Consider the following 23160-nt stretch of genomic DNA (forward strand, 5'->3'; position numbering starts at 1 on the left):
GAAAGCCAGAACCCTACTAGCCGGTGTCAGGCACATAGCGGGACTGACATGCTCATCAAGAGAGTGAACGCATGGCGTCTCATGGGAGGTGCCCCCTTCCCTATACCCCATGCTGACTGGCAGCTTGCCCCTGTGCACAGACTCCCGTCGCTGCAAGAAGACTTTCCGCCAGTGCAACAACGGGCGCTGTGTGTCCAATATGCTGTGGTGCAACGGGGTAGATGACTGCGGGGATGGCTCTGACGAGATCCCCTGCAACAGTGAGTGGATGCTGGTGCCCTGGGCCTCAGAGCCCTCATTTGAGCGTGAACTCCTGCCCTGAGTCCTGAGCCTCTCGCCCACCCCACCCTTGCTGAGCTTTTGTCCCCAGGCCCCAAAGGCTCTGGTGCAGATACTTTGGCCCCTCCTGGCCCCCAGGGGAGGCCTCTGGCTGATGGCCCTGGCGGGTGCTGTTCTAGAGACAGCCTGTAATGTGGGTGAGTTCCGCTGCCGAGATGGGACCTGCATTGGGAACTCCAGCCGCTGCAACCAGTTTGTGGACTGTGAGGATGCCTCGGATGAAATGAACTGCAGTGAGTGATACTCACCTTCCTGGTCTCTCCTGGGCTCTGCCGCTTAGCTCACTCCCTGCCCACACCTTTGGCTCCTGCCCTTGTTCTTCTCTGCCTCCCTCTGGCCCCATACCCTGTCCCTGGCCGGCTCTTCTGCCTGCGCTCCAGGCCTGGGCTCCCCTGGCCGGCTCTTCTGCCTGCGCTCCAGGCCTGGGCTCCCCGGGCATCCAGAGAAGGTGTGGAGTGCTCTACAGTCTCCTGCCATCCTAATGTGGACAGCTTCCCAGCAGTCACTTTTGCCTGAAACACAAAGGCACTGTGTGGGCCAACAACGGCCCTGGGGGGTGAGTTGGGAGAACCAGGTATCACCCCTTACCGCCCCTGGCAGGCGCCACTGACTGCAGCAGCTACTTCCGCCTGGGGGTGAAGGGCGTGCTCTTCCAGCCCTGCGAGAGGACCTCCCTATGCTACGCCCCGAGCTGGGTGTGTGATGGCTCCAATGACTGCGGTGACTACAGCGACGAGCGTGACTGCCCAGGTCCGACCAGCAGTGGGCAGGTGTGCAGCGGGCGGTGAACCCTGAGGGTGGGAGTGCCTTCACACCTTCCCTTGCCCCCCAGGTGCAAAGCGTCCCAGATGCCCCCTGAATTACTTTGCTTGCCCCAGTGGGCGCTGCATCCCCATGAGCTGGACGTGTGACAAGGAAGACGACTGTGAACATGGCGAGGATGAGACTCACTGCAGTGAGTGGCTGCCAGCACCCCACCGCCCCAGTGGGGAGCCCAGAGGAGTCTGCAGTGGGGGCAGAGGGCTTCACGAGCCACGGGGACCCTGGCTAGGCCTGCCTCCTAGTCCCCTCCTTGGAGAAGGGCACACCCAGGGCCTTCACACACCAGACACTTCCCACTTCCCACTCCCTACTCTGTCCTGGGCTCGGGAAGGGGGAACATTTCTCTGGTTCTTGCTGAGCCCCCCAAAAGAAGAGTACCGTGGCATCTCTCCCGCCCTTCCCTGACATCTGCCTGCCCAGCTGAGGGTCCATCACCTCCCTTCACCTCGTCTAACTCCGGTTTCCGGCTGCCCCAGACAAGTTCTGCTCGGAGGCCCAGTTTGAGTGCCAGAACCATCGCTGCATCTCCAAACAGTGGCTGTGTGATGGCAGCGATGACTGCGGGGACGGCTCAGACGAGGCAGCTCACTGTGGTAAGAGGTGGCCAGGATTGGGAGGAGGTGCCCCAAGGAAGGAAGGCCCCTGCACATGCGCTCACACACATACGTAAACGCACGCACACGCCCTCCGGCACTGGGCACTGCACAGCAGGACAGATGTCATCACAGCTGCCCAGCTGGGGTAGAGGAGGGTGGGCAGCCAGGGACCTGCTCGAGGGTCTCTCAGTGGCTTCTGTCCCCGCAACCACCACCACAGAAGGCAAGACGTGTGGCCCCTCCTCCTTCTCCTGCCCTGGCACCCATGTGTGTGTCCCTGAGCGCTGGCTCTGTGATGGGGACAAGGACTGTGCTGATGGAGCTGATGAGAGCGTCGCAGCTGGCTGTTGTGAGTGGCAGGGGCCATGAGGTGTGGGGCTGGGCAGCAAATGGCCACAGACTCCCTTTGCAGATGGGGAATTTGAGGTTGAAGGAGTGGAAGTGGCTTTAGTGAGGGTTGCACAGTCTGTTGGTAGCAGAGCCATATCTACAACTCAGGTGTCCAGACTCCCTTCTGCCAGGGGCAGGGGTGGCCAGTCAGCAGCTGAGGGCCAGGAGGGACAGTGGGCAGGGGAAGGGCACTTGGGCCAGGCTCAGGGTTGTGCCCACCTCTGCCCACAGTGTACAACAGTACCTGTGACGCTCGTGAGTTCATGTGCCAGAACCGTCAATGTGTCCCCAAACACTTCGTGTGTGACCATGACCGCGACTGTGCAGACGGCTCTGATGAGTCCCCTGAATGTGGTAAGCCCTAGGGCTGTACAAGAGGCTAGGCTTGCTATGCAGCGCGTGTGTGGGCTGTGCCCAAGGTACCCAGTTCACTGGCCTCCTCTCCCCCAGAGTACCCGACCTGCGGCCCCAACGAGTTCCGCTGTGCCAATGGACGCTGCCTGAGCTCCCGCCAGTGGGAGTGCGATGGTGAAAATGACTGTCATGACCAGAGTGACGAGGCTCCCAAGAACCCCCACTGCACCAGCTCAGGTGGGCCCCACATGGCTCCCCTGCCCACCCTTTCCCCTTACTCCTTGTTCCCAGACTGCCCAAGGTCCAGCTGACCTGCCACCTCTGTCCCTCCAGAGCACAAGTGCAATGCCTCCTCCCAGTTCCTATGCAGCAGTGGGCGCTGTGTGGCTGAGGCGCTGCTTTGCAATGGACAGGATGACTGCGGCGATGGCTCGGACGAGCGCGGCTGCCATGTCAATGAGTGTCTCAGCCGCAAGCTCAGTGGCTGCAGCCAGGACTGTGAAGACCTCAAGATTGGCTTCAAGGTGTGCCCAGCCCCACAGTGGGCAACTCCACACCCCCAGGCCTGGCAGGCACTCCTTTCTCCACTCCCTCATTCATTCACTCACTCATTTACCCATTCCTTTAGCGAGTGTTCATTCACAGCACCTACTCTATGCCAGGTAGTGTTCTAGGCACTGGGGATGGAGAAGTGAGCAGAAACCTCTGCTTGGTTGGATGCTGATTGTGTTCGGAAGGTAGAGCCAGCAGGATTTGCTGTCAGATGGGATGAGCAGTGTGAGGGAAAGGGGAGAGCAGATGTCAGGTAGGCACCAGACATACCTTCTGGAGTTCAAGGGGAAGGTGCAGACTATAGATAGAAATCTGGGCATCATCACCCTCGAGATGGAGTACAAATGTATGAGGTCCCCAAGGAGTGAATGCAGCAGAGAGAAGGTCCACAGCCTGGCCCTGGGCCTCACCAATACTGAGAAGGCAGAGCTATGGGGGTCCAGTAGAGGAACTGCTGCTGAGGTGGGAAAAGAGCCAAGTGAAGAAGGCTCTTTAAGGAGGAGAGCATGATCGGCTCTGTCAAATGATGCCCCAGGCCATGTGGAATGAGGCCTGAGCCTCCTTTTCTGGGTGGAGAAACGGAACCCATTGGTGACCTCAGAGAGTGGTTTCAGTGGGGGCGAGAGCCACCCTACTAGATGGTTTGGTTGGGTTGACTTCTCCCTATCCTCCAGGCCCAGAGAACAGACTAGGCAATTCCTCCTCACCTTCCCCTCACGTCATACCCAGGTCTCCCTAATCAGGATGTCCCCCTTATGTCTGACTTCCTTTAGACTGATGCTCCGTCCCCCCAGCATGGCTCGGCTTCACCCTCAGAGCCAGGTGTCTAGGGTGGAGGGAGTCAGAGCCCCAAGAGGGCTTCTGACCCTAGGCCTGCAGGGTGTGAGGCCCACAGCTTTTGGGGAGTGGTGCCCCCCACAACTCAGACCCTTGCACCACCCCAGTCCTGGGCTCTCTCTGTCCACAGTGCCGCTGCCGCCCTGGCTTCCGGCTGAAGGATGACGGCCGGACGTGTGCTGACGTGGATGAGTGCAGCACCACCTTCCCCTGCAGCCAGCGCTGCATCAACACCCACGGCAGCTACAAGTGTCTGTGCGTGGAGGGCTATGCCCCCCGCGGCGGTCACCCCCACAGCTGCAAAGCTGTGACTGGTAGGATAGGCACTCAGAGGGGGCGGGGGGGACCAGAGGTGCCCTAACCAGGCACTAAGCCCAGGATCTTCTGTCTGTAGACGAGGAGCCGTTTCTGATCTTCGCCAACCGGTACTACCTGCGCAAGCTCAACCTAGATGGTTCCAACTACACACTGCTCAAACAGGTACCAAATCTGGCCTCCTCACCCCAGCCCACCCAGTCAGCCCAGAGGTCCTTCCTCACCCAATACCCCCACCTTCCCACTGGCCCATGGGCCTCACCCCCTGGTGAGTTCCACAGCCCTCTCCCCAGAGGCACATGGGTCCCATGCTGCCACACCCAGCATCTTCCACTCTCCCCTCACCCAAATCCAGGGCCTGAACAATGCTGTCGCCCTGGACTTCGACTACCGAGAGCAGATGATTTATTGGACAGATGTGACCACCCAGGGCAGCATGATCCGAAGGATGCACCTTAACGGGAGCAACGTGCAGGTGACAAATGGGGGGCCCAGAGACCAGCCCCCAAGCACCCCACCCCAGATGGCCCCCTGTTGTAAGGTCATCTCCCCTTCTCTCCACTTTACTACAGAGACGATTTCCTTCCTCCCTCTTCCCCTATTGAGTCCATGCATGGTTCTTGTGCCAACTTCTCCCTGTCCTTCAAGCCCAGAGAACAGGGACTAGGCAGTTCCTCTCTTTCTTCCCTTCACATCATGCCTAGGGCTCCCTAGTCATCAGGAAGTCTCCCTTATATCTGACCTCCCTTAGACTGATGGTCCCACCCACTGGAGGCTTACTCTGTCTTATGGTGGGCTGGGGCCCCTTCTGAGCACTTACTTAATATGAGGGATAAGCTGGGCACTTTATACCCATTGTCCTTCCAGCAGCACTGGGAGAGTCAACCTGTACCATTTGGCACATGGGGGAAGCTGAATGTCCTATCCCAGGTCACCCAGGGCTCTGCCCCCACCTGTAGGTGCTGCACCGGACAGGCCTCAGCAACCCCGACGGGCTGGCCGTGGACTGGGTGGGCGGCAACCTGTACTGGTGTGACAAAGGCCGAGACACCATCGAAGTGTCCAAGCTCAATGGGGCTTATCGGACGGTACTGGTCAGCTCTGGTCTCCGTGAGCCCAGAGCGCTGGTGGTTGACGTGCAGAATGGGTATGTGGGCAAGGAGGGTTGACAGAGCCCTTGGAAGCAGACAGTCCACTTAAGTGGATTAGTAGCAGGACCTTTTGGGGCTCACTGCCCACCCACGTTCCAGGTACCTGTACTGGACAGACTGGGGTGACCACTCCCTGATTGGCCGAATTGGCATGGATGGGTCCAGCCGCAGTGTCATCGTGGACACCAAGATCACGTGGCCCAATGGCCTGACACTGGACTATGTCACCGAGCGCATCTACTGGGCTGATGCCCGTGAGGACTACATTGAGTTTGCTAGCCTGGATGGCTCCAATCGCCACGTCGGTCAGTGTGCCAGTGTGCTACCTGGGCCAGCAGATAGGGTTCTGAATCAATAGGGGAGCAGACTTCCCCATGTATAGCCCTGGATGATGGGGCCCCAAGGACATTGGGGATGGAAGGCTGGGGTTGTGAACTCCAGCCTCCCCTACTTCCCAGTAGCCATGAAGTATTGTAGATCATGACCCTCTGTTGGAGAGTCCCGGGTTTGAATGCCAGCTCTGCCACTTGCCTTTGCAACAGTGGGAAGCCACTTTCCTGCCTGGGACTGGGGATCATGCCCACCTCACAGGGTTGTTGTGGGACCAAGTAAGGGCCAGTAGGTAGCCACCCGGTAGGTGCTTGGCACTGACAGGCCATGCTGTCTCCCCACCGCCCACAGTGCTGAGCCAGGATATCCCGCACATCTTCGCACTGACCCTGTTTGAGGACTACGTCTACTGGACTGACTGGGAGACAAAGTCCATCAATCGTGCCCACAAGACCACTGGCGCCAACAAGACCCTCCTCATCAGCACCCTGCACCGACCCATGGACCTGCATGTCTTCCATGCCCTGCGCCAGCCGGATGGTAAGCAGGCCAAGGGTGGGGGCAGTCGGAGGGTGGGGAAGCACAAGGGCCCCCTGGAATGGGGTGGTGGGGACCCAGGCGCAACAGTCAGGATACTCACAGTCTCAGCAGGAGTTCCTGTCCCATCCCTTCCCCGGCATTACCTGGGCAGTCCTGCCAGGTACTAGGAGACTCAGAGAGGGTGTGGACAAGATATGGTCAAGCCCTTGGGAAGCTGCAGCCCAGCCTGGATCCAAACCTGGAGTGGGAGCAGTAAGACCCTAAAACCCATCAAGCAAGTGTTAAAAAACACCAAGATGGCCTGGAAGGCAGAGAGGTGTGGCTGAGGAAGGATGGAGCTGAGGCCTGGTGCTGGCCCTGACCCTGTGACCTTGAGGCATTCCTCTCCTGTGAGCCTCAGCTCCTCCCGGAAGAGGCAGCCCTTAGAACTGCACAGCTCTGCCCAGGACAGTGGCCACGGCAGCCATTTAGAAGGCCTGACAATGTGTTAGCTGTGAATGCCTTCCTCTCGGCCAGAGGCCTGAGCGCCATCCCCCCGGCCCCCATCTAGCTGGCTGCCCTCAACCACTTTTCCTCCGGCAGTGCCCAATCACCCCTGCAAGGTCAACAATGGTGGCTGCAGCAACCTGTGCCTGCTGTCCCCTGGGGGCGGCCACAAATGTGCCTGCCCCACCAACTTCTATCTGGGTGGCGATGGGCGTACCTGTGTGTCCAACTGCACAGCAAGCCAGGTGAGGGCTCTCCCTCTCCACCCCGTTCACCAGCGCCCCATCCCTGCTCCCCACACCAGTACCCCACTTCTTCCTCAAAGCCCAGCACCTGCTCAAATAGCCTCACGCATCTGGTTTTCCCACACTAACCCCCCTACATTTCTTGCCTACCTCTTGTCTCCCCACAGCAATACTTTTATACGTGCCCCCTCACACAAACACCCCTACACCCTAATCCTACCCCTTCCTCACCAATACCCCCAACCCTTGCCTCCCACACACCAATCACACCCCAACCTTCCATCCAACTCAACCTCCTCCAAAACACTCAGACCCCACCACCTCGTTGAAACATTCCAGCCCCTCAAAAGAAAACCGTCTGAGTTCCCCAGACCCCCACCAACCCCTCTTGCCCCCACCTGCCCTCCAGTTTGTGTGCAAGAATGACAAGTGCATCCCCTTCTGGTGGAAGTGTGACACAGAGGACGACTGTGGGGACCATTCGGATGAGCCCTCGGACTGTCGTGAGTGCCCAGGGCAGGGGTGGCAAGAGGGGCCTCACCGGCTGTGTCTGGTCGGCATGTCTCCAGAGAAGCCTCAGGCAGCAGCTGTGGTACTTGGGGCAGAGGCTTGGCCACTCCCACCCCGACTCTTCTAATGCCCAGCTCCCCTCTCCGGCAGCTGAGTTCAAGTGCCGCCCAGGACAGTTCCAGTGCTCAACGGGCATCTGCACAAACCCTGCCTTCATCTGCGATGGGGACAATGACTGCCAGGATAACAGTGATGAGGCCAACTGCGGTAAAGGGCTTTCCCCTACCCCTGTGCCCCTCCCTCCCCCAGGGTTTCCTACTGTGCTCCCAGGGCAAGAGAAGCCCCCGCCCACAGCACCACCACCTCTCAGGGCTGGCCTCCTGCTGCTCAGAGCCCTGAGCCTGCACCTCCCCCCCTTGCCCCTTCGTCCTCACATCCACCATTAGTTACCCTGGCCTCCTCCCCGCCCTCCACAGACATCCACGTCTGCTTGCCCAGCCAGTTCAAGTGCACCAATACCAACCGCTGCATTCCCGGCATCTTCCGCTGCAATGGGCAGGACAACTGTGGAGACGGGGAGGATGAGAGGGATTGCCGTGAGTGCCCGAGGCTGGGGGCCGGGAACAGGGAATGGCAGCCAAAGTCACAGTGAAGTCTCCCCACTGCTGCTTTGAGAGGCCTCCCCTGCTCTACCAAACCAAACCAAAAACCAAACTCACTGCCGTGGAGTCGATTCCACTCATAGCGACCCCTCTTTGGGTTTCCAAGGTGGTATCTCTACGGAAGTAGATTGCCCAACTTCCCTTCTGACACAGCAGTGTTAAATGGGCAGCATAAACTACATTGGGCGTAACTTGGTTTGCTCATAAAATCAGCATGCTTGTATAGAGATTGCACATCTAGAAAAAAACAGCCGAACGATGGCAGGGAAGCTTGGGGGCAGAAAGAAACTTTATCTTCCCAAGAAATGGCTGACAGGATGGCGTCAGGGCTCAGTGGGGAGAAGACTGTGATTTTGAGCTGGGGTGGGAGGCATAAGGGGAGGTTCTCATTCTCTCCCTGACACCTCCACACCCGGCAGCCGAGGTGACCTGCGCCCCCAACCAGTTCCAGTGCTCCATCACCAAGCGCTGCATTCCCCGAGTGTGGGTCTGCGACCGGGACAATGACTGCGTGGACGGCAGCGACGAGCCCGCCAATTGCAGTGAGTTGCTTGGTGCCTCCGGAGCGCAGAGCCCATGCCCGTCCACAGTGCCTGCTGCTCCCACCCACTCCTCTTCTCGTGGCTCACTCCAGAAAGGAGCTTCCCCTCACACTGTGTCTGCCCCTTGCAGCCCAGATGACCTGTGGCGTGGATGAGTTCCGCTGCAAGGACTCGGGCCGCTGCATCCCAGCACGCTGGAAGTGTGACGGGGAAGACGACTGTGGGGACGGCTCGGATGAACCCAAGGAAGAATGCGGTGAGCAGGGCTGCCCAGCATCCACGGATGGCGGGGGAGGCCAGGGCTGTCTTCTGGCTGTCTCCGTAGGTCCCGCCACCAGGCTTCCTGTGGGACAGGCATGGGAGGGCTTTGCCATGTCCCCCTGTGCCCACCATCCTGTCTGATTCCCCTGTCCTTCCCCACACACACACCTCATCAGCATGTACCTGTGCGGAATCTTCTCTGCTTGCTCTACCCCCCGGGATCTGTTAATCCCTCCCCACAGCAGCTGCCCACCCACCCATGTCCCTCCTTCCTCATAACCTCCTACAGGACCCCACCCCTCAGAACACAAGTGGGCTCCCCATAGCTGACCACCTCACACTGCTGGCCCTAACTACCTCATCACACCCATCTGAGACCTAATCTCTGCCCCCCACTGTTTGTCCCCATCTTGCCTCCCTAGATGAGCGCACCTGTGAGCCGTACCAGTTCCGCTGTAAGAACAACCGCTGCGTGCCAGGCCGCTGGCAGTGCGATTACGACAATGACTGTGGGGACAACTCTGATGAGGAGAGCTGCAGTATGTCCCCCTCCACCCGCCTACCAGGGCACCCTTCCCTAGCAGACCTTGGATTCCTGCCTTCTCAATACCCATGCCCTTTCTGCCACCAGGCTGCACTGGGGCAGGTGCCCATCTCCCAGGGCAGGGGGTCAGGCCCCTTCCCTCCTCACCCCACCCCACTCCATGTTGTGTATTTGAGTTTGTGCCATTTCACCTCATCTCATGTTTCTCTCCATTTTCACACTGTCCTCTCGGGGTTGCAGAGGTAGGTGTCTCTGATGTGCCCCTGCTCCCACCATGCCTTGCCTCTGCCCCAGAGCCCACTCATCCCTGTGCTGTGCCTCTGCCCACTGTCCTTTATCAGCCTCTTCAAACCCTGGTGCTCGTCTCAGTGGTCTTGTCCACCCCCTCCCTCCCCACACACAGTCTGTCCCGAGGGCAGGGCCAAGGACCGGTGCTCTCTCTCTCTGTCTGTCCCCAGAGTGGTGAATATGGACACCCTCTGTGCCTGGCTGTCCTGTTAGGGCAGCCAGTTGGCTCTGCCCAGGATTAGTTGGGCATCTTGGTTGTGAGGCTGTGGCCTCTGAGGACTGGGCCTTGGGCTTGGGCCTATCACCCTGCCCCAGGCTGAGATGCCCCAAGAGCTGATCCCTATGCCCACCCTCCTGGGGCCATCTCTCCCCTGTCCTCCCCTAGCCCCGCGTCCCTGCTCTGAGAGTGAGTTCTCCTGTGCCAATGGCCGCTGCATCGCTGGGCGCTGGAAATGTGATGGGGATCATGACTGTGCGGATGGCTCAGACGAGGTGGGCAAGGAGACCAGAAGGAAGAAGAGAGGGCAGGGCCCCAGAGGTACCCAGATCTGACCAGGCCACCTCCTTCCGTACCCACAGAAAGACTGCACCCCCCGCTGCGACATGGACCAGTTCCAGTGCAAGAGTGGTCATTGCATCCCCCTGCGCTGGCGCTGTGATGCCGACGCTGACTGCATGGATGGCAGTGATGAGGAAGCCTGTGGCACTGGCGGTGAGCTCCTCTAGCTGTGCCCTCCCACAGCCCCTTCTCCATTACAGGGCCCCATCGTCCACTCATCCTTCCCTGCCTGTATTCATTGTTCATTTGTTCCACACATATTTACTGAACACTTTTACCATGAGCCAGGCAACACCCTAGGCATTGGGGTGATGGCAGTGAACGAGGCACGGGGCCACAGGGGACATCTGTGCTGGCTATGCCCTGAACAAGAACACCTAGGCAAGGGGACCGGTCAGGGTAACATCCAGCAGAAACACCCTGGCTGTGTCCATCCAGGCTCCACCACTTCCCACAAGATGTGAGCTGCCCTGAGAATCAGAGTCCCTACTCTCTCCTTTTCCTGGGGCAGTGAGGCCACCCCAGCCCTGGCTGACCTGCCTGAGCTGAGTATCCTGGAGGGGAATGTGTACCAGCTGGTCTGGGAGCACGGACCCCACTGGGCAGTACAGACAGCCCAGGGGCCCCCTCTGTACCTGCCACTGAACTGCAGGGGCCCCAGGGCCTGGTACTGTCACCAGTGTGAGAGCCCTCTGGACCCTCTGCACATTCTGCCAGGGGAGGTAATTCCATCCCAATGCCCCGTCCGGTAGAAAATGAGTAGACCTGGTTCCAGTCTTGCTGTACCACTGCTTGCCTGGTGACCTTGCTGGGCTGCCCATCCCCACATTGGAGGAGGAGGTTCACATGAGATCCTACAGCCTGCCTTGCAGGCTCATCCTTCCATCTCCCTCGCTCCTAGTGCGAACCTGCCCCTTGGACGAATTCCAGTGCAACAACACTCTGTGCAAGCCGCTGGCCTGGAAGTGCGACGGCGAGGACGACTGTGGAGACAATTCCGACGAGAACCCGGAAGAGTGCTGTGAGACCCGGGGCGGGGTGGAGGCGGGGCTCCGGGACGGGGGCGGGGCTCTCAGGCTTCCAGTGGCAGCCCCGTCCTGATTCTGGCTCCCGCTCCCGCCACCTGGCAGCCGGGTTCCTGTGCCCTCCCAACCGGCCCTTCCGGTGCAAGAACGATCGCGTCTGCCTGTGGATTGGGCGCCAGTGTGATGGCACCGACAACTGCGGGGATGGAACTGATGAGGAGGACTGTGGTGAGCAGGGGCCGGTGAGGGGGAGCCTGAAGGGCCTGTAATGAGGGTGCTGCGTGGGCGTGGGGGTGGGCTAAGAGGGGGTTGTGTCGGGGCAGGGAACTCACTCAGGAAGGGCAAGATCTCTGGCTGGGAGCCTGAGGGCACTTTCTTGGGCAAGAGATGGCCCTGGAGAAGGTGCCCCAGGCTTTCCAATGCTCTGATCTTAGAGGTGGGGGACTGGGAATCGGAACGTTTAACCACCTTCCCCTGCATGTTTAACGCTTAGCCAGGTTTGGGACCCACTAGCTTTGTGGCTGACTGGGGGGTCCTTGTGGGAGGAGAAACTCACTGCCATCCTGTCGATTCTGACTCATAGCGACCCCAAAGCAGTGAATCTTGACAGAAATAGATTGCCCCATCTTCCTTCTTCAGAATGGGTTTGAACCGCCAACCTTCTGGTTATAAGGCATTTGGCTAACCAAAGGTTCAAACCTACCACCCACTCTGAGGAAGGAAGTTGGGACAATCTATCTCTGTCAAGATTCACCGCTTCGGAAACCCAGTGGGGGTCTCTATGAGTCAGAATCAACTCAATGGCAGTGAGTTTGGTTTTCGTGAGAGAAGGATTCAGGGTGGGTGAACGCACAGAATCTGACGCCCCCGCCCTCCCCAGAGCCCCCCACCGCCCAGACCCCTCACTGCAAGGATAAGAAGGAATTCCTGTGCCGGAACCAGCGCTGCCTCTCCTCCTCCCTGCGCTGCAACATGTTCGACGACTGTGGGGACGGCTCGGATGAGGAGGACTGCAGCATCGGTAAAGCCAGGCACGCTGCTCAGCAGTAGGGGCTGGGAAGGCCAAGGACTCGAGGCCAGGCCTCAGATGGCTCAGGGAAGGGGACCCACTCTCTGTCCCCCACAGACCCCAAGCTGACTAGCTGCGCCACTAACGCAAGCATCTGTGGGGATGAGGCCCGCTGTGTGCGTACCGAGAAAGCTGCGTACTGCGCCTGCCGTCCAGGCTTCCACACCGTGCCAGGCCATCCGGGATGCCAGGGTAGGAAGGCAGAACCGAGAGGGGGCAGGCAGACAGCCCAGCCTCGAGATGCCTCATGACCCTTCTCTGTAACCCCTAGACATCAATGAGTGCCTGCGCTTTGGCACCTGCTCCCAGCTCTGCAACAACACCAAGGGTGGCCACCTCTGCAGCTGTGCCCGGAACTTCATGAAGACACACAACACCTGCAAGGCTGAAGGTATGGGAGCCAGGATAGTCCAGGAAGGGTAGGGCTAGACAACATCCAGGATGTGCAGTGGGAGAGACTCAAATGGCATGTTTTCCTCCACACACCCTTACCCAGGCCTAGAGCCCCAAACCCACAGGTCCAGCTTCCTGTCCACCCACTCCTGAGCACAGTGCTGGCAGCACGCAGGCAGAAGTGCAGTCCTCACGCTACTCTCAGGACAGGCACGCGTCAGCTCATGTACACAGTCACTCGTGCCCACTGCATATTCCCCACATGCTTTGACATGTACCTGACACAGATACACATGCATGTGTATGCACATACACATTCCAAGTATGTCCATGTGTAGGCATGCACATTTGTGTGCATTTACAGCCCCACCACACACACCTGTGCACCCGTGAGCGCATGTCAGGCAGTGTGTAGCAGAGAGCACAGTGATGCTAGTCACAAGCCATAAAAAGGCAAAAGTCTCTGGGACTAGAAGGACAGGGACAGATTTCCTGTAGTAGCTGGTCACACTAGATCGGGTCAAGGGCAGTGAGGAGGAAGGAAGTTCAGGGGACATAAGCTGGAGCCTTGGAGTCTGGCACTGAGGGTAGATGAGCACAGGCTTCTGGCTGGAACTGACCCTTCTGACCAGAAGAGAAGATCTTTAGCATGAAAGGGGGTGGGCTGGGCTGAGCTGGGCACCACATCCTAAGTGCCCCCCTTCCAGCACCAGGCCCACTAGCCCCCAGCCCTGGTTTCTGTCCTGCCTGTCACTCCTTACTGACTTCTGGCCTTTGGCCCCTCCAGGCTCCGAATACCAGGTCCTGTACATCGCCGATGACAATGAGATCCGCAGCCTGTTTCCTGGGCACCCCCACTCTGCTTACGAGCAGGCCTTCCAGGGTGATGAGAGTGTCCGCATCGATGCCATGGATGTCCACGTCAAGGCTGGTCGTGTCTACTGGACCAACTGGCACACGGGCACCATCTCCTACCGTAGCCTGCCACCTGCTGCACCACCTACCACTTCCAACCGCCACCGGCGGCAGATCGACCGCGGTGTCACCCACCTCAATGTGAGCATCCAGCCCAGGCAGCCTGGGTGTACCCACAGGCAGAGTGGGTGAGGGCTCCAAAGAGCAAAGCTTGAGAAGAGCAATGGAAGGGGGTAAAAGCTGAGATTCTCTCTGGAGGACAAAGGGCAGGTTTAGGATTATGCTCAGAGGCACAGACGACAAATAGACGAGCAGTAAGAATTAATAGTACTCGGCTCTGCCACATTGCAGCCCAACTGTAGAAACCTGCAAAAGGCAGCTGGGCATGATGATGCCTTTGGCGTCACAGCCAGGTTCAGTTCCCAGCTTTCTCTGCTACCCACCGTGCAGACCTTGGACAACACATTTGCCTCTTTGGGCCTCACTTTGTTCATCAATGAAACAGGTAATAATCCCTACCTCTTAGGCATTTAGTGAAGACTGACGCAGCATGTCAAAGCTCCAAGTCTAATACCTAAGAGCAAACCAATACATGTCCATTTAATCTCTTTGAAGCCAGGAGATTGGTTGTCAGTGCAAATGATTTTTTAGCAGGGACAGGCCTTGGTAGAATAGGTGTTGCAGGGAAGGGCAAGGGGGTAGCCCTTGAACTTGTGCCCACCCCCTTTCAGATTTCAGGTCTGAAGATGCCAAGGGGCATCGCCATTGACTGGGTGGCTGGGAATGTGTACTGGACTGACTCGGGCCGGGATGTGATTGAAGTGGCACAGATGAAGGGCGAGAACCGCAAGACACTCATCTCGGGCATGATCGATGAACCCCATGCCATTGTGGTGGACCCGCTGAGGGGGTACACAAGTGTCCTGCAGGGGGAGGCTCCTGGGCTGGTGCTTGGGAACATCTGGGATGGGATGGGTACCGAGCATCCAGAGAAGGCGTGCCCTTCCCTCCCAGACCAGCCTGAGGCCAGGGTTCCCTTCAGGCCCCTCACCTTCCAGGCTGGCCAAACACTACCTTTGTCCTGAATGCCCCAGCAGAACCACTCAGGAGACTCCAGGTCAGCATGTTGTAGTTTTAGAGTAAAAGATTCTGAACCTAGTCAGGAAGCTGACTCCCCTTGGTTCTTTCTGTCAGAGGGTAAAACACCCCCTCCCAATGTCCAGCAGACCCTGGGCCCAGGCCAGGATGCTGGTGTATGACCTTTGGGCTTCTGCCTCTAGAAGTCCACAGGCCCCCCCTACACTCACCCCTTCTCCCTCTCCAGCACTATGTACTGGTCAGACTGGGGGAACCACCCCAAGATTGAGACCGCAGCCATGGATGGGACTCTTCGGGAAACACTGGTACAGGACAACATCCAGTGGCCCACAGGTCTGTGGGGGCTTGGAATGTGTTGAGGGACAGCATGCTGAGCCCAGCCCTGCCGAGGTCACACAAAAGCTAGGGGGAACAGAGGACACTTGGACTGGGAAGGGGCAGATGGGTTACAAAGACTTCCCAGAGGAGGTGACTGGGACTGGTCGCATTAGCAGGGTGAAGCTGGCCCAGATAGAAGGCAGTACTGCTCTCTCCCCCCGGCTGGGGTGGGAGAGGCTGGTCCCTCATCCTGCTCTCTGCCTCCCCCAGGCCTCGCAGTGGATTACCACAATGAGCGGCTGTACTGGGCAGATGCCAAGCTCTCTGTCATCGGCAGCATCCGGCTCAATGGCACAGACCCTGTTGTGGCTGCTGACAGCAAACGAGGTCAGAGCTGGGCAGCGGCCTTGGCCCCCAGCCCTGCCTTCAGGACTCCCACCTCCCACTGAGTCCAAAGGCCTCACCCCATTCCACATCGGCCTGGCCCCCCAACAGTCTTACAGTACCTTCCAGCCCTCTCCCAATTGGACTCCCCCTGCACCAGTCCACAGGCCTGAGGTTCACCCTGACCCTCAGACTTACTTGTCCATTCATTCACTCTGCCAATGAGTACTGAGCTGCAGAAGCAGCAGTAGGAACTTAACAGATGTAGGAGAAGAAGCAGAGGATAGTCGCCACCCAGATGTCTGGGAGTGATGGGACTTTGTGCCAGTATTGAGCATAGGAAGAGGTTGGGGGAGGTTGGTTTTGGACATGTTGAGTTTGAGCTGCCTGTGGGCCAAGGGGCCAAGGTCCTGAACAGTGATAAAGCCTGGATGCCCACCATGTTCCCCTCTGACTTTACCCCCTCCTCAGGCCTAAGTCACCCCTTTAGCATCGATGTCTTTGAGGATTACATCTATGGCGTCACCTACATCAATAATCGTGTCTTCAAGATCCATAAGTTTGGACACAGCCCCTTGGTCAACCTGACGGGGGGCCTGAGCCATGCCTCTGATGTGGTCCTATACCATCAGCACAAGCAGCCCGAAGGTACGGGGAGAGGGAGAGCTCAGGTGGGGGAAGGGAGGGGCTGGGAGTTCAAAGCTGTGGGCTTGTGTGCTGGTGGGGAGGGGAGGGTTCCAGATCTTCAGGGCTCAGGGAAGGCCCTGCTCAGTACCCTCCCACCCCACCCAAACCTGTAGTGACTAACCCCTGTGACCGCAAGAAGTGTGAATGGCTCTGTCTGCTGAGCCCCAGTGGGCCTGTCTGCACCTGCCCCAATGGCAAGCGTCTGGACAATGGCACTTGTGTGGCTGTGCCCTCGCCAACACCCCCACCAGATGGTATGGCTATACCCCTCCCCAGTACCCCATCCCATGCCTGACAACCCTCCTCCCTGTGGCCCCTGAACTCTCCACCCCTGTCTCCCACCCCTCTCCCTTCTGTTCCCTGGCCTGGCCCCCTGATGGGTCCTTCCTTTAGCCCCCCGGCCTGGAACCTGTAACCTGCAGTGCTTCAATGGTGGCAGCTGCTTTCTCAATGCACGGAGGCAGCCCAAGTGCCGCTGCCAGCCCCGCTACACCGGTGACAAGTGCGAGTTGGACCAGTGCTGGGAGCACTGTCGAAACGGGGGCACCTGTGCCGCCTCCCCCTCCGGTACGCCTCCTGCCCGCCAGCTGGGACCTTGCCCCTTGGCCCACCTCAGGCTAACCCCCAGCCCCAGCGTACCTCGCTTTACCTCTCCACAACCCCAGTGCCCTGTCCGTCTCAGCTTCTGCCTCCCTCCCAGCCCCGTTCCTCTGCAGTGGGGCTGGGTGGCTCATGGGCCATGGTCCCGCTCACACATGCTCTTCCTCCAGGCATGCCCACGTGCCGGTGCCCCACAGGCTTCACAGGCCCCAAATGCACCCAGCAGGTGTGTGCAGGCTACTGTGCCAACAACAGCACCTGCACTGTTAACCAAGGCAACCAGCCCCAGTGCCGATGCCTCCCTGGCTTCCTGGGTGACCGCTGCCAGTACCGTAAGTGAGCCATCCTGGGCCCAGGGAGGGAGTGAGGGGAGCCAGGGAGCCCAGAGCCCTAGGGCAGTGGCTGTCTTGGGCCCAGGACCGCAGAAGCAAAGTTGGGGTAGGAGGCCATGCACAGCTCAGCCATGCCGAAGCTGCTGGTGCTTCCCCCACAGAGGTGCTACCGTATTTCCCCTGAGGTAGTGGGCCCTCTGGCATTAGGATTTTTCAAGAAAAAGCAGGGCCAAAAAAAAGAAAAAGAAGAAAAAAGACAGTGCCCTGTCAGGATACTCAGAGAAGTCCTTGTACCCTGAAGCGTATGACATGGGGGCAGAAGGGGACTCAGGAGGAAGTGGGTGTCAGCACAGTTCCTGAGAGTGCCCTCAGGTGCCCACCTCCCCACCCCCACCTGAGAGCATCTTCCTGAGGGTGGGACTTGAGGCACTTCCTCTCCTACCCCCACCATAGGGCAGTGCTCTGGCTACTGTGAAAACTTTGGCACATGCCAGATGGCTGCGGATGGCTCCCGGCAGTGCCGGTGCACTGCCTACTTCGAGGGACCAAGGTGCGAGGTGAACAAATGCAGCCGCTGCCTGGAGGGAACCTGTGTGGTCAACAAGCAGAATGGGGACGTCACCTGCAAGTAAGTGGGCCCTGCCTTCACAGTCCTGCCCGCCTGGGCCCTGCCCTGGTCCTGCACTCCCAGCCCTGCCCACCACAGACCCCACTACCACCAGCCCAGTCCCACCCTCTGACTCCTTCCTGCAGCTGCTCTGATGGCCGAGTGGCCCCCAGCTGTCTGACCTGCGTTGGCCACTGCAGCAATGGCGGTTCCTGCACCATGAACAGCAAAATGATGCCTGAGTGCCAGTGAGTTGGTCTGAGCCTTGCCCAGACACTGATCATCCCTCTCTCCTTCCTCCCAGCTGAGCGGGGGCACCTTGGGAACCCTGTGACCCCACCCAGGTTCCCCCCTGAGCAATGGCTGGGGTGGTCATGCCTACTCAGCTCTGTCCCTCCTCATTGCAGGTGCCCACCCCACATGACAGGCCCCCGGTGTGAGGACCAGGTCGTCAGTCAGCAGCAGCCAGGACGTAGGTGGCCCGGGGGAGGGGCAGGCAGGGCTGCCAGGCCCTGCCTTCTGTTTCCCTGGGCCTTTCTGACTCAGTTGCTACCTCTTCCTTCCAGACATGGCCTCCATCCTCATCCCTCTGCTGCTGTTGTTGCTGCTCCTTCTGGTGGCTGGAGTGGTGTTCTGGTACAAGCGGCGAGTCCGAGGGTGAGCCATGGAGGACTGGAACATTCTGGTCATTATTTTACCCTCCTAGAGCCCCCACGCCCTTATACTCCTGCTTCTCTCCAGGGCTAAGGGCTTCCAGCACCAGCGGATGACCAACGGGGCCATGAACGTGGAGATTGGGAACCCCACCTATAAGATGTATGAGGGCGGGGAGCCTGACGATGTGGGTGGCCTACTGGATGCTGACTTTGCCCTGGACCCTGACAAGGTGAGCCAGGAGGACAGAGGAGGAGGCTCCCAGGGCTGGGTCAAGAGGCTCGGGTGGGGTGCCTAAGGGTGTTGGGCTGGGTGATGGGGTGAAGGTAGGGGGTGGAGTACCTCCGAGCCCCACCTGAACTCTCTGTTACCCTGCAGCCCACCAACTTCACCAACCCCGTGTATGCCACACTCTACATGGGTGGCCACGGGAGCCGCCACTCTCTGGCCAGCACGGACGAGAAGCGAGAGCTCCTGGGCCGAGGCCCTGAGGACGAGATAGGGGATCCCTTGGCCTAGGGCCCAGCCCTATTGGACTTCCCCCAGAGAGCCTCTTGCCCCCTTCCAGAGAAGTCCTTTGATGAGCGCCCCTGCCCGCCCCAGCAAGCCCTTTTCCGGCCCTGCTGGATGTATAAATGTAAAAATGAAGGAGTTACTTTTTATATGTGAGTGAGCAAGCGAGCACAGTATTCTCTCTTTCCGTTCCCCTCCTCCCTGCCTGCTCCTCAGCAGCGCCCCCAGTGCTGCCTTCGAGGAGGGGGCAGGGGAGGCTCTGGGGGCTCCTTCGGCTTAAAGGTAGGAGGGGACTTTCCTCCTACCTTACCACCCAAATGCACCCCCACTGGGAGAGCTGGTGGTGCTGCCTCCCCCTCTTCATACAAGACACTTTGTCAAGGCTCTCCCCTTGCGGCCTGCCCCCACTCCCTGAGGGCTGGCTTGGGGGCGGAGGACTCTGCTGCCCCTGTCTGGAAGATTGGGCTCTGGCTGAGGTAGGAAGGAAAGGAGGGAGTTTTTTAGTTCTTCTTGAGGGAAGCCACCCCAAGCCCCAGTCCCCACTCCAGGGGCACCTCTGAAATGGCCACGATCTGTACCCCACCGGACAGGCCCTCCACCTCTCAGTACCCCCACCGAAGCTCCTGGCCTGAGGCTTTCTTAGGTGAACAGTTCCTGGCCTCCCCTCCCCTGGGGACTGAGGAAGGGGTGGGGCACAGCAAGGAAGGGCAAGCGGGCAGCCCCGTTTTGGGGACGTGAACGTTTTAATAATTTTTGCTGAATTCCTTTACAACTAAATAACACAGATATTGTTATAAATAAAATTGTAAAAAAGAAAAAAAGCCAATTGTGTCTGCCTATGAGTAAGAGACTGAGAACTGGGGCTGTGCTTGCGTGTTCCAGCCACCAGAGGGTGCCCTACTCTGAGCTGGAGGCCTTCTTGAGTGGCTGGTGTCCAGTGGCCTTTACCTCCCCACCTCAACTCCTTCCCTCTCCATCTTGCTGTAGCAGAGGAAGAAGGGTGGCACTGGACTTGATGAAGACTTGCTTCTCCTGGATGTGTGACCTTGAGCTGGTGACTTCACCTTTCTGGACCTTGTGTTGCCTCTGACTCTAGGACACCAACTCTAAGATCTTTGTATTGTCACTTTTATAGGATAACACCATTCCCCTCCCTACTCAAAATTATCTCCCACATTGAGAATTCTCACCATAAAAAAAGAATACATTGAGGTCATGAAGGCTTTCAACCCTTTAAGGTGGTTCCAAACACCTCTCCCTGCCTGAGTTTGCTCCTGAAGCCCTAACTGCAGTGCACACTTCATGGAGACTAGTCAGAAACCAAGAGTAGAACCCTGGATTCAGAAGGAGACACCTGGGGTGAAGGAGAGCTCTGAGAATACCAGTGTGCCAGGCCCCACTGGCCACCAACTGACCAATTAGTTTAGACATTTCAGGGGTTGGCAGGGAAGGAAACCCACAAAGAAGCCCGAGGTCTACTTCAACCCCTGCCTAGAGAAGGGAACCTTTTGCAGAAGGTCACACAGCTTTACGATGGCCAGGACTGAAAGAGAGGACTAGAGCCCCATTCACTCCTCAACAGTATATACAAGTTCAGGGAGGGTGACTGAAAAGCCTACACCCCACTCTCAAAGGGGAGCAGTACCTTTCATTCCACCTTCCTCACTGGTTCAACTTCCCAACTCTATTCATCCCTGGTGTTCTTCCTTGGGGATGCTATGGGTCTAGGCACCTCTAGAAATAAGAACCCTCGCCTTCCTTCTTAGCTCTGAGACCCCCATCTCCAGCCTCAGCATCTAATCCAGCTCTGAGGCGGGTACCTTGCCTTCCAAGGATCCCCAGAGCAAACCTGCCCAGTATAGGGGCACCCTTGTTAACGGCTGAGAAAGAAACTCATGCCCTCCTCTGGCCACCAGATGGCATCCGTGCTCCCGCATCACTGAGCATCCAGAAGCCCAGCAAGGGCCCCCACCCGAACACATACTAATTATGCACCTGCAAGTGGACCCTAGCCCAGCCCCTCACTTCTCCTTGGGCTATTTTGCCACACCCTCTTCACCTAGCACCAGCCAGCTCCCTTCCCTCCTCCAAAGCCTGCTTGCTCCCCACTAACAGCAGCCCCACCCACCCTCCCCCTCCCTCTGCCAGGCATACATCTGGTGCCCCTGGAGAGCCACTGATTCTATGCCTGTCGCCTCAAGATCCTGGGAAGAGTGAGGGGTCCCCAGGTGCGGTTTGGAACTCACACCTCTCCTGTCAGCATCCTCCCTCTGCCCACCAGGACCACTGGGAAAAGATCCACCAGGAGGCAGTACTCAACACTCCCCACCTGCAAGGAGGGAGGGGGCTTGATACAGAGAAGGAAAAGAGACGGGAAGAACCAGGGACAGAGGCTGAAACAGAACGACAGAGATGGAGACATTACAAAGGGCAGAGAGTGGTTTGTGTGTGTGTGTGTGTGTGTGTGTGTGTGCGCGCGTGCGTGCACGCTCATGTAGCTAGAGACAGAAGAGGGTGACCTGAGACTAGGAAAAAGAGGAGGAATGAGGTGGGTCTGGACCACAGAAGAGCAGGACCCTAGAGAGGGGCTTTTGTCCTGGGCAGCCCAAACTTGGGTGTGCCCACTGCACCTACCCACTGCCGTAGCATCCCTTAGGCTGGAGCTCTGGGCTCAAGATTCTGACTGGGGTCTTCTGGCCTTGGGCCTAGCCACTCCTATCCCTTTCTGCCTCTCTCCTCTCTGACCTGCCTGCACTCAGGTTCCTGCCTCCTGGCTTCTGTCTCTGTGTCTGCCTCTTCCTCTCAGCATCCCTGTCCTTTCCCTGACCCTTTTTCTGAGTCTGTTACATCCCTATGCCTGTCTATTTCTTTGTATGTACTTTCATATATATGTCTGCCTCAGCTTGTCTTTTGGACTCTTGGTCCAAGTACACATGTGTGTGTGTGTCTCAGTGTATGTGTCCATCTCTGTCTATGGATGTTTGTCTTTCTGCCAAGGGGGGTGGTGTTCTCTGAGTACCTGGATGAGCGTGAGTTTCTATTGGTGCAAACGTGCATTTGTTTGTGTCTCTGTGTATGCTCCTATGTGTGTGTGAAACAAAGGTGTCCATCTGTGTGTGTGTTGGTGTGCTTTTAGGTGTGCACCTGTCTGTGTATGTGTGTGCTGGTCTGTGTATGTGACTGTATTGTGCATGTGTGTGCTCACCTCTGTGGTGTGACTTGTCCCACAAATGCATCTGTGTGCTTGCGTAGTGTGTGTGTTTGTGTCTCCAGGTGTGTGCCTATCCCTTCATCTCTTTGCTTATCCCTGTCTCTCACTGTCTAGGTGTGGGTCATACCACAACCTCAGCCACAGCCTCAGCGCTAGCAACAGCTGACAGCTGACAGCTGAAGACTACCCTGGTCAGGGAAGAGAGAGACCGGGAGGTGGGGCGGTGAGCTGAGGAACAAATGGGGTAGAGGATAGGGACAGAGACAGGACCGGGGAAGGGAAGAGACAAGGACAGAGACAGACAGGAAAGGGGACAAGGAGAGAAAGGAGCTGATGGTGAAAGATGGGACAGTGGGAAGAAAGGGACAGAGACTGGACAGAGAGGCCAGGCGGGCGGCTCTGAGGGGGATTTCCTGCCCAAAGCCCCCATCAGCCCAGGGACGCGCCGGGACGCGCGGAGGTCAGCGGCGGGAGGGGGGATAAAGGTGGAAGATTGGTCTAGCAGAGGGGTCCTGAGACCGCGCAGGTGCTGTGGGGCGGGGATGGGGGCAGCGGGAGCCGTTTGTCAGCCCTATTGACAGACGTGATGGGGTTTCCGTCCGTGATCAATGATTCTCATCTCCGGGCCGAATGAGCCGCGGGGCGCCCATCCATCCCCGTCAGCGCTGCGAGGCGGCAGCCGCCCGAGGCCCCGCCCGCCCTCACCTCGGCCCTGCCCAGCTTCTGCCCCAGGCCCCACCTTGGCCCGGAGCATAGAAGGGGCCCAGAGCATCAAGGGACCCAACTCTCACAGCCTCTCTGGGCTCCATCTCCGCTGTGCAGCTCTTCGGGTGTATGGCCCCGGGCCTCCAGTCCCATGCCCTGACCCTTGCCTTCGGGGCGCAGACCAGGCCTCTCGGATGCAAAGTCTGTGAGTCTTCGAAGCCCTCCTTTTCGCACCTGGGCCGGGGGCGTGTCTAGGGCGTGTCGGGGTGAAAGTCACCTTCGGTGCCCCCAGCTGGGCGGGAGGGGGCGCGCGGGGCGCGGCCGGG

At 58.5% G+C, this 23160-nt stretch overlaps 1 protein-coding gene across 1 annotated transcript in view; it reads left to right on the top strand.

Annotated features, from left to right (window-relative positions):
- The window catches only part of LRP1 (LDL receptor related protein 1), a 93635-nt gene extending 74711 nt beyond the window's left edge, over positions 1 to 18924 (top strand). Inside the window, exons 47-89 of the mRNA XM_007950012.2 lie at positions 141 to 260; positions 459 to 572; positions 940 to 1089; positions 1172 to 1294; positions 1638 to 1754; positions 1978 to 2106; positions 2379 to 2501; positions 2598 to 2738; positions 2835 to 3025; positions 4021 to 4204; positions 4285 to 4370; positions 4561 to 4680; positions 5165 to 5352; positions 5456 to 5661; positions 6038 to 6226; positions 6809 to 6957; positions 7367 to 7460; positions 7618 to 7734; positions 7944 to 8063; positions 8549 to 8671; positions 8802 to 8927; positions 9355 to 9471; positions 10150 to 10256; positions 10344 to 10476; positions 11225 to 11344; positions 11454 to 11576; positions 12229 to 12369; positions 12475 to 12609; positions 12689 to 12808; positions 13598 to 13866; positions 14457 to 14635; positions 15050 to 15156; positions 15412 to 15528; positions 15997 to 16173; positions 16326 to 16466; positions 16606 to 16779; positions 16983 to 17144; positions 17598 to 17772; positions 17898 to 17999; positions 18159 to 18223; positions 18318 to 18408; positions 18493 to 18637; positions 18784 to 18924. Of these exons, the coding sequence (XP_007948203.2) occupies positions 141 to 260; positions 459 to 572; positions 940 to 1089; positions 1172 to 1294; positions 1638 to 1754; positions 1978 to 2106; positions 2379 to 2501; positions 2598 to 2738; positions 2835 to 3025; positions 4021 to 4204; positions 4285 to 4370; positions 4561 to 4680; positions 5165 to 5352; positions 5456 to 5661; positions 6038 to 6226; positions 6809 to 6957; positions 7367 to 7460; positions 7618 to 7734; positions 7944 to 8063; positions 8549 to 8671; positions 8802 to 8927; positions 9355 to 9471; positions 10150 to 10256; positions 10344 to 10476; positions 11225 to 11344; positions 11454 to 11576; positions 12229 to 12369; positions 12475 to 12609; positions 12689 to 12808; positions 13598 to 13866; positions 14457 to 14635; positions 15050 to 15156; positions 15412 to 15528; positions 15997 to 16173; positions 16326 to 16466; positions 16606 to 16779; positions 16983 to 17144; positions 17598 to 17772; positions 17898 to 17999; positions 18159 to 18223; positions 18318 to 18408; positions 18493 to 18637; positions 18784 to 18924 (5951 nt within the window). The remainder of the gene's footprint in view (positions 1 to 140; positions 261 to 458; positions 573 to 939; positions 1090 to 1171; positions 1295 to 1637; positions 1755 to 1977; positions 2107 to 2378; positions 2502 to 2597; positions 2739 to 2834; positions 3026 to 4020; positions 4205 to 4284; positions 4371 to 4560; positions 4681 to 5164; positions 5353 to 5455; positions 5662 to 6037; positions 6227 to 6808; positions 6958 to 7366; positions 7461 to 7617; positions 7735 to 7943; positions 8064 to 8548; positions 8672 to 8801; positions 8928 to 9354; positions 9472 to 10149; positions 10257 to 10343; positions 10477 to 11224; positions 11345 to 11453; positions 11577 to 12228; positions 12370 to 12474; positions 12610 to 12688; positions 12809 to 13597; positions 13867 to 14456; positions 14636 to 15049; positions 15157 to 15411; positions 15529 to 15996; positions 16174 to 16325; positions 16467 to 16605; positions 16780 to 16982; positions 17145 to 17597; positions 17773 to 17897; positions 18000 to 18158; positions 18224 to 18317; positions 18409 to 18492; positions 18638 to 18783) is intronic.
- Positions 18925 to 23160: the final 4236 nt, after the last annotated feature.

Source organism: Orycteropus afer, unplaced genomic scaffold, assembly GCF_000298275.1.
Source record: "Orycteropus afer afer isolate SDZICR_OR568_19922 unplaced genomic scaffold, OryAfe1.0 scaffold00261, whole genome shotgun sequence".
NCBI lineage: Eukaryota > Metazoa > Chordata > Mammalia > Tubulidentata > Orycteropodidae > Orycteropus > Orycteropus afer.